The sequence below is a fragment of the Condylostylus longicornis genome, unplaced genomic scaffold (genome assembly GCF_029603195.1).
Source record: "Condylostylus longicornis isolate FDR11 unplaced genomic scaffold, ASM2960319v2 ptg000098l, whole genome shotgun sequence".
Lineage (NCBI taxonomy): Eukaryota > Metazoa > Arthropoda > Insecta > Diptera > Dolichopodidae > Condylostylus > Condylostylus longicornis.
In genome coordinates, this window is record NW_026578066.1 from 796,718 (window position 1) to 807,795 (window position 11,078).

The window sequence follows — 11,078 nt, forward strand, 5'->3', positions numbered from 1 at the left end:
TATGTAAGCTTCGCTTGACAGTACAAGAAATCACATCATTTTGGGGAGAAATCAAATGTCTACAACTGGACTTTTCATACCAGCCATTTTGCATCAACAAATTTCTTTAAAATTTAATATTTGAATTCAGGGTGTTAAAATAGTAAACTTGTAAGTTTATTAAGAATATCAGGGCTCGGAAACTTAACTTTCCCTAGGGATCGGTTTTACATTTTCTACTATTTTCTAAATAACTAATTGACGAAATTTCTTGAAATTTAATATTTTGGTTTTGTTCGGTGCCGGAACTAACTGACAGACTTTTAAAGGAATCGAATGACATTTGATGTAAGTCTACTAAGGGCCCAAATTATGTTTTTCTAGATATGTAATATAAAGCTTACTATAGCGTCCTTAAAATATGAAAAAAATGTTAAAAAGATATTTTTATAGTATTTTGTAACACTTTCGCTAAGTTGCATTCAGTAACTGACCACATCAAATTTTTTTTATTGTGTTCAATTTTATTAAAAACTTAATAAATTTGTAGGAACAAACTTAATGCTAAAAGATTAAAGATATATGTAAACAGATTGAAATTACTGATGTCTTAATAGCAAAACCTATAAAAAAATTTTTAATATTTCAAAAAAGAATTCCTATTTTGCAGAAACAGCAAGTTATTATAACATGTTTTACAGTTATGTATGTTATATAATCATTAACAATGTAAACTGTAAATTTAAACATATGAAGCGAGGTAAACAAACAAACTGTTTAGCGAATTTTATTATTTATCTGTTTACATAAGTGCACAAAACAAAACATTCATCTATAAGTAGTTACACACACAAGCATAAATTTTATACAATGTATTATTATGTTTTAGCAAACATTTATACAAAAATGTTAAAAGAGTATAACAATACATGCACATTTTTATAACAGAGTTTTTATTGCACTTTTATACCAATATCCTGGTATAACAAAATACGATAATGTTACATTTTGTAAATAAAATTGTTTTATCCTTACAAAAAAAAATGATGTTACTAGCTTATTATTTTCATGAAGATAAAAAATATTCTGTAATAGAAGACGTAAAAAAAAAATTTAATATTGCTTTTATTTTGCAAAGTATCTCATTTTTATAGAACCAATTATATAAGGTGTTATGATGAGGTACCTTTTAATTTCTTTTGGTACTGTAATAATTGTAAAACATTTTTATTCTCTCTCCCTTTATTTGTATTCAATTTTGTTTACAATATAAACAAAAATATGAGAGTGGTAAATGTGTGAGTGTTTCATACTCTTTTACTGTTACAGTACGATAGAAAAGATGTTTCAGTGGTTTATCGTCATTTTATATTTTATTTATATATGAATATAGCAAAATGTACTGCAGCATTGGTCGTACTCGAATTTTTAGCAAAAATCGATTAGGGAAGAAATAGAGCGTTGCTTTAATCTGTTTAACAAAAAAAAATTTTGTTCAAGTTAATTTTCTTAATATATGGGGCAGTGCAAGCCAGAATTTTTTCATAAGTCTGATCTGACAAATACATCAAATTTAAACTAAATTTGTACTGATTTGTACAAAAAAAAGCAATTTATTTTTTTTTTCTACTTATTTATATTTCAGTCTTGCTTGTTATAATCAATAATAAAAATTTTAGTACACTAAAATGTTTGCTCACGTACCACCACTGTTTTAACAAAATATGACATAAAATTTATTCTCTCACTTCTCTGTTTAGATTTTTAGAAAAATATGGAATAAATAGTAAATTTTGTGTTACTTTTAGTAGGTAAGTATATAGGGTTTCGGTCGATTTATATGACTTCATCTTGAATTTTTATGTTCTGTGCATACAAATACAAATGTTTCCGTGTGTGTACAATATTTTAACATTTTTGTATATGTAGGTTTTGTTTTTATGAAAAAAAAGACTTGCGTTCAACTTTATTTTTGTTATTCGTTTTCTAGTCCATTGACTGAATCTTCTACTTCATGTACAAATTTTATTTAAGCTGTTTATAATTTTTTTTTCTTTTAAATACGGAAGTGTTTTTTTAAAAATTTTTACATTTTTTAATAAATAAATTTTTAATACCGATTTATACAATTAAATAAGCCAAAATTTTATACAACAAATTAAAATTCTAGAAAGTGCTTTTTTATCAACACGAAATAAGTATATACAAACTTTATAACAAAATAAAAAAAAAAAAACAACGAACTTGTTTATAAAATACGATATCAAAAAAACAAAAAACATACAAGGAATCAAAATTTTTATAAAAATTTTTTCACCATAAAGTGTTCAAAAAAAACAAACAAACTAAATTGCATATTAAAAATTATCATTTAAATTTAAAGACAAAAAGAACATTAAAAAAAAAAAAAACAATAATGAGTTCATCAAATGAATGCCATCAAATAATTAAAAGTGGTAGTGAATCACCACAATTTCCAACACATCCACCACTTCAAATGCCATGTCCACATTGGAATCATTTTCCTATTCATCCAAAATCACCAACAACACCTACAACACCGCCAGTATCATATAATTATTGCACCCAATGCAAATGTACAGAGAATAAATGTACAAAAGATAGTAAAGTAGAGCATATTTGCGATTGTGGATGTCGTTTCTTTGAATCACAAGCTGATGATAACAAACAAATGGAAAAATAATTGCCAACAATAAATTCACCATTCAAACCTATCTGATTATTATGAATAATATTTGAAGTTCTTTATATAGAATCAAGTCTAAATTTATTTGGACAAAAGTTTTAATTATTTAATTCTTAAGATTTTATAAATCAGTAATAAACATATATATATGCCTAAATACATAAATGTAATTTTATAACATTCTAATTTAAGCATTTTTATAGACGTAAATTAAATATTTTATACGATTTATTTTTTAAGCAATGCAATGGTTTTTTTTTTAAATTTTATTTATATAGTAAGGTCTTCAGAAATGACTTTTATAAAATATGTAATTTGAATTTTTAATTTTATTTTTATTTTTTATACTATATTTACATGTAGAATGTGTGTATGTGCATATCCACACCTATTGAAAATGTTGAACACCATCAACTACTACAAACCAAAGTAATATTGAAAAAACACGACTATTTCTGATTATTATGCTATCATTCTACTACAAATACAGAATTTTAAACAGATTCTTGTGCATAAAATAGAAGTCTTTAACATAAAATAGAAGAATGTATTTAAAATTATTTTTATCTACCTTACATACATATACATACATATTAAGTAACAGTAATATATAGGTTAAATTTAATTAAAGGCAAACAGAAACTTAAACTTACAATATTGAATCAATGTAAAACAGAAATTGTGAAACATTTTTATATATTGGTTTTTGTTAAATCTAGACCATAGAATCAGAAATTCTATTTTTAACTACATAATATTTTTAATTTCAATAAATACACATGCACACATACATGTAGGTACATTATTATGGAAAAATGCATTTATATTATATTTTACAATAATTCTTTTTATAATTTCTTTTTTAAAATTGAAAAACAATAAATTTGCAATTTTCTTTGTTATTTTAATTGTATCGTATAGATTATAAATTGTGATTCATATTTTATATTGTTCTTATACAATTCTTTCTTTCATTATAATGATTAACTTTTCGCTAATAAAACAACGTTATGTTAACAATTTAATTTAAATAAAAAGCAAAAGATTTTTAATAAAAAGACAATCAAATACTGACAAACTTAAAGTAAAAAAATAAACCTTTACAGAATGAGAACAGGTAAACAAGAGAAAGTCTTAAAACGAAAGTCTTATACTTTGAGAAACTGACAAGATTTAATTTGGAAAAGGAATTAAGGCTGGATTCTCAATTGATTTTGCCCGATTCTATTAACGGAGCTAACCATGTTGGAAAACATGTATAATTGAGCCAACAAGATTTCAAAAAGCTTTAGATGTAAACTGAAGAATATAAAAAAATTTTAATCAATTATTATAATGAAGTGCTTAAAGCTACTAAATTAAATTTTTAACATTAAAATATTAAAGAACAGAGACTTCAGTTTTGCCAACCCCTCTGCTTTTTTTTAAACTGTCACATTTAGAAAACTATAAAAAACCTGACAAAAAACTCATTTAGAATGTTAAGTTGTAAAAAATAATGCCAAAATAACGAAGTTTATTTAACGAAATTTAGAAATAAGTGCCACTGTTTCAAGAAATCATAAAAGTACATGGGTGCAAGTATTATTTATTAAATTATGTATGCCCATACCTATTATATATGAATGTATAATTATTTGCTGACAAAAATTAAAGAATCTTTACCATCGACATTTTTAACTTCTAAGCTGCATTTGGGAAATACATTTTGATAAAATGTTTACAGTTCTGAACAAATATTCACAATATTTCTTTAAATATACATTATATATATATATATATATATTTATATATGTATGTTAATGTATATGTATGCTAATACATATGGATAATCTTAGAACGACTTATCATTTTTGTACATTTCCATTTTATTAATTAGTTTCTTATCGGTTAACACTTATCGTACTTTGTTGTTCAACAAAAATTATCTTCAAATTTTTAATGCTTTATACGGGTATCACCAGACTTTTATTTTCTTTATAACAATTAAATTTAAATGCAATAATAAAATAAAGCAATAAATTCTAGAAAAAATTAAAAATAAAGTATAGAAACCGCGGTCCAATCTTTTACTGGTTAACAATATGAAAATTAATAAATAGTGGATGCGCACATATATGTATTTCCCTTAAAATTAATATTTTATAATTAATATTTATAAAAAGTCAACAAAAATGCGATATTGGTGCACTATATCAGTATTCAATTCAATGGATTCAGAAGAAAATTTTATTTATTGTGAATTAGAAAAACATAAGTGAGGTTCAGTTGACATGTTAAAAAAATTTTTGAAAAAACTTGTTACAATTTATACATTCAATTATGGCGGTCAATTTAAGGAAATATAGAGTATTATATGACTCCTATGTAGCACTCCAAACTATACAAAAAACCATAACAGAGGAGTAGTTATTCACGTTTGTTACAGTAGATGGCTTTATGATTTTATAAGCAAATTATTTTATAAGCAAAAGTTTAATCTCTCATATAACGGGATTTTCATATACGACATCGCTTCCTTCACAAACTACTCCCAAGTACTCCGGAATAATTAGAAGTGTTCTATTCCTGCAAAAAGAACCCAATTAGTGAAGAATGAAATTGTTATAAGAGCGATTTTGATTGCGGTATTTTGCTTAGATGTATATCAATTATAGGTTTTTTGAACTTATGTATATATATCTACAAATTCACATATTATTCCTAAAACACTTCGTACTTAATGTCAACGGATGATAATTAACGGAGCTCGATTTTAACATAGTATTTTTTCATATTAATATGAAAATGACTCTAAAACTCGTCGTCATTACAAACTGATAACATGAATATTACACATGAAACGTGCATAATATTGTGTATAAATATATACATATATTAATACATACATAAATATATAATGTGTATACTAATATATACACACACACTCATTATGTGCACATGTTTAAATTATCATAAACAAACAAAATATTACTTGAAATGTTTACATACAAAATGAACTTTTATTTTTTGAAAAAGTTTTTCAAGGCCATTGTTAAGAATACCAAAATCATTGTTTACCTTCTACCCAAAAATATAAGAAAAATTTTATTTAACACAAATGTATTCACATAATACTCGTATGTAAGTATATATAAATATAACGTATAACAGACAGCCTTCTTATTTATATAATAGCTTATTTACACAATATCTAGAGTTTTTTCAATAAAATATTGGATTGTTTAATCTTTCGAGATATAAAACAAACGTTTTAGTCTTTTTACAAAAAAAAGTAACTAGGTACATACATATTTGTCAATCCGTAAGTAGAGCGAAAACATAGATATATAAATTAGCGCTATATAGACTTAGGTATATGTAATGAAAATTGGTATTTTTCGTTATAAAGTACTTCTATATTGTACAATTCTAGGTGATACATTGCAAATTATAGTCAATTTTTCAACAACTTCACAAACATGCACCTTTGGTCATGTTTTTCTCCCATCAAAAATTTACAATTCTGTATTGATTGTAAACCATATAACGTATACATATTAGAAAAGATTTGTGATGTATCTCTTTATTTGAAAATTATTTTTGCGTTTTTGTATTACCACCCCCGAACTCTAAATTAATAATATTAAAATAATTGAAAAAATGCTTGTATTTTAATAATAGGTCTTGATTTCCAAATGTAATATAAATACATAATGTTCACTTGAATGATATTATCATTTCATTACTATTCACAATATAAATTTACAAATTCACAATATTTCATTAACGCTTTTAAAAAACTATTACAAAATATTTTGCATATTTATAGGATAACCTTTCTGCGAATTATTTCCATTGTGTTTTTTGTTTTCTTAACAAAATAGTATGATGTATGTATTATTATTCTACACAAATTACTTCTGATATGACAGAATTTTATATTGACAACAAAAATATCCTTAATATTCAAAATTGTATATAAATTATTTATAATATTTTTTAATCCACAAAAATTTTAAAATATTTATTGTTTACACTTTTATAGCATGTATGTATTTGCTTTAGGATTTCATGCAATATGTATATTATGTACATTATACAGTAAAAGTTTTATTACAGCTAATTTTCCATAATTACAATTATTGAAATGTCAAGATAATGATCTATTGAAACTATACTAACATTGCGCGACTAATTGCAACGTACTCTTCTCTCATATGGGGGCAGAAGGCCGGGGGGACCCCGACATATGCCGCTTTCACGAGACTGCAGCACCTTGCGTGCCTTGGTATAACAAGCTCTCTTAGGACGTGCCCAACGGCCTCGATATAGGCTCTTTTGGGCATGGCTCCGCTTCAAGTTCATCTCAAAACTGGTGGCTGTGAAGGGAACATTGCGAATAAAACCATACAGGATCCAAAGCCTAGAGACCTTAGTATTTTGAGGCAAATCTGCATAATATAAGACTTAGACTTTGATTCGAAAGCGAAAAACATAGTGAGGCCTTAAATTGCCCGAGAGGACTAGGGGGACACGGGGACTCGCTGCTGGGTCTTAGCATGATCTTCTACACAGATGAGTGCACAGCCAATGAAGGGCGATGGGTTTTTGGGCTTTTTACGTGTGTGCTCACACTGCACACTATCCCTCGATCTCAAAACATTGGGCAATGCCGAAGGCGAAGTCTACCGTCTCTGCCTGGAAGAGAACGAAAGGGTGAGTACTTATTGTACGAATGCGAGGCAGTTGTTTGCCTTACACGCTACGAAAAGCCTTTAATACATCGATGGAAGTCTTGCGGTTTGAGGTGGCTGCTGTACTACAATGGAACATATTAAAAGATTTGTGTTGAATATTTAAAAGAACAACAATTATTAAACCCATTTATACCATTACCACAATAACACAAACTGAATAAATTTAAAATATTCTTATAAGGATGCTAACAATAAATTTTGTTTTAAATGATATGTGTGTTGACAGGGCAATTCATTTGAATTCCAACATATTAAAATTTATGGTAATTTAATATATTTAATAAAATTATTAACTATTACAGAAACACAGATATTGTTTTTTTTAAATCATATTTATTTTCTTAATTTAAACATAAAATTATTTAATATAAAATATTTACAATATTCTATTTTTTGCCGAATGCACCGGCAGAAGCTGAAGCTGATGCAGCTCCAAATCCACCTCCAAATGGTCTATAACCAAATCCTCCATAAGGTCTATAACCAAATCCACCATAATATGGTCTACCAAAACCACCCCCGAATCCGGGATAAAATTGTGCTGTTGCAATTGCAAACAATAATGCAAATACGAAAAATAATAATTTCATTTTAATTTCTATAATAATTTCTATTCAGAACTTTGGAAATGTTATCAATATACTGAACTCCTTCAATTTATATGGTACGTCTTATATACAATAATTTCTAAATTTAATAAATTCTAAGCAGAAAAAAAGGAAATATATTCAAAATTATAATTTTTTAAAACACTTAAAATAGAAAGTGTTTTTTTTTTTTTATTTTTATTTCTTAAATATATTTAATTTTTAACCAGTTTTTATTTATGTGTGTATATTTATATACATATGTATATAGACCTTCCTATTATTGATTTCAAATTTTAATTTTTTAAAAATTTATTAATTTATTTTTTTTTTGATTATCGAATACACACATATATTTTGTATTTTAATCACTTTAAAACATATACATATGTATATATGTATGTATATATCTACCTAGTTATATTTGATAATTGAAAATTTATAAAAATTTGATTATTTTAAAAAAAAAAACAAAAATTTGTACGTCAAATATAAAATTATAAATATTAATGAAAATTTTTTATAAATGGAACTATGAATCATTTCATTACGTACGTATGTATGTACGTTATGTACATTTCGTATACATTTAATTAATTGAAACTTATTAGAAAACATATTCCAAAACAATTTTTAATATACTTTATTGATTTACAACCCGTTTATCGATTTTTATTATTTTATATTCTACCTTTGCAATAATTCCTTTCACAAACATCAAACAGCGCTTTAATATGCAAAATCTTTTGAAACAAGGCACTTACCTGAATGTAATTTACAAAACTACATACATACATACATAAATTCCTTACAGTCACATACAAATTGTTCCCATAATTTCTCCATAAAGGTTAATTTAGTTTAGATAATTGGAATATGTTTAGTTATTAGTTTAATTATCTCCCTCCGTCAGCCCTTGTAAAGTTTTTTCAATAACTACAAATAAATTATTTATAGTAATATTTTTATATATATAATTTTTATTAAATAGAAATTTTAGATGAATTTTCTAATTCGGCATACATTCCATGAAAATAATCTCATGAAAATGTCATCTTCGAATTCGTGAAATGGGGAAAATTTTATAGTAATGAATGTCATGGCAATCAGGATTTGTTTCAGGCTTCACTGTACGTATGTAGTACCTGAAATATATGTGGCTATATTAGCCCAAAAAAATATTCGATTCCGAATATATAAAGGACATTTCTTTCAATAAAAATTTTAATTAAATTTAAATCATTATTAAAAATTTAAAATTTTACATCACTATTTCATAAAAATATCAATAATTTTCAATTAAAATTTTTAAATTTAAAATTGTCTAATTTTAATTTTTTTTCTTACTCACTTTTTTATTCATTATTTTTTACGTACAGGATTTATTCTATACCATAGGTATAGCACAATGTCTTCTAATAGATATTAACTTTTATATGAAATTTCCAGTCAAATTCAGTTTAAACTAGTATTGTTGGAAAAAAAATGAGTTTTAATTAAATTTTATAAATATATGTACATGTATATGAATATTCATTGAGTATTCCTATACATACATATATACATATGATTAATTATGTTATGTGATATAGAGAGGATTCCTTTTTAATAATTGATATATAAAGCTGCTTTTTGAATGTTTTTTTTTCAGGCAAAACCAAAATTAATTATGCTATTTTCAAAATTTATTTAAAAAAATATGTTTATGTTCCTACATATAACGAGTACATAATTTTATTATTAAAAACAAGGAGATAAATAAAAATAATTAAATTATTTAAAAGAAAAACACTAAATTGCCTACATTATTAAACCGAAAATATTATAAATTTTAAACAAAAAATTTATAAATATTCAAAAATTATAATTTCTATTTTAAAAAACATTTATTTAATATGTATACACACACGTAGATTAAATCTAATACATTCATATATTAAAATTCTTACTTTTCTCCATTAATTCATATTGCATAATTTATTTATGAATAATCATATTTTATAATAAAAAAATATTCTAATGAAAAGGAAACTCAAAACACCACACCATATTGTTTACAAAACGAAACTTGATATTTTTTTTATTCTAAATTTTTATTTTCATTTTCGTTCTTATCTAGTTAAACTGGTTCTAGTTTCAAGTTACGGGGGAATCACCTACAGAAATTAGAATAACAATATAAAAAAAAGTTAATTTTGTGGTTATTATCAAAAGCATTATTTTTTTTTCAATTTTGAATATTGAGACATAATAGGGTATTTTGGGAAATATTCAAAATGATGATTTTTCAAAAGTTCTATCTCTATAATTAGATTAAAAATTCCATAAATGAGTACTCATTTTTTATTGTTATTGTGGACTACTTTTGTAAATGAAATTGAAGTTTTATAAATAGAACTTTTTAGAGAAATATATTTTTTTAGTAACAGAAACATTCTCTAAATGTCAAAGCTCACTAAAAATCTGAAAAATACCGCGTTGACGGGATTCATACCCGAAAACGCTGTAATATCTGAAGTAAAATACCATACACAAAATTTAATTAGGCAAAATGATTATTGATATTAGCCGTTAAGTTTATAAATAAATTTTAGCATAATATGCCCGTTAGACCGTAAGCTGTATAGATATCAGAAATTTTTAGAATAGCTTCTAGACGTTAATAAATAATTAATTACACATACCAGATTTCGTTTTTAAAAATTAGAAAAATTTCAATTTCCGGTACAATATTTTTCTGAAACTGTTTATTTATCTTAACCAAACTAATTAGCTGTCGAATCTGACCAATACGCATTAACATAACATTCTTTTAATTTGAGATACCATCCGACAAGTATGCAATAACTAAGACTCATTTTGATATATTACTGTGAGCAATTTAAGGAAAATATACTAAGTACTTTACAAACCATTAGATTAATCCATTATTTGAACCATTTAAGATTAGTGTAATTTTTCCAGTTTAATTTTTTTTAGTATACACACTTTAGCTGTTACTTAATTATTGACAAATAATTGCGAATATTCCGTCATTAACCTCTGGTTTAAACTAAAACTTAATAT

At 24.8% G+C, this 11,078-nt stretch overlaps 1 protein-coding gene across 1 annotated transcript; it reads left to right on the forward strand.

Moving 5' to 3' along the window:
- Positions 1 to 1,929: 1,929 nt before the first annotated feature.
- LOC129613992 (uncharacterized) lies at positions 1,930 to 3,467 on the forward strand. The gene has a single exon (XM_055528358.1). It carries the CDS (start codon positions 2,396 to 2,398, stop codon positions 2,681 to 2,683), a length of 288 nt encoding a protein of 95 aa, XP_055384333.1. The 5' UTR covers positions 1,930 to 2,395; the 3' UTR covers positions 2,684 to 3,467.
- The last annotated feature ends 7,611 nt before the right edge of the window (positions 3,468 to 11,078 follow it).

Bases quoted from the DNA above. Each gene is read 5' to 3' on its own strand.
- LOC129613992 (XM_055528358.1), top strand. From the start codon at position 2,396: ATGAGTTCATCAAATGAATGCCATCAAATAATTAAAAGTGGTAGTGAA.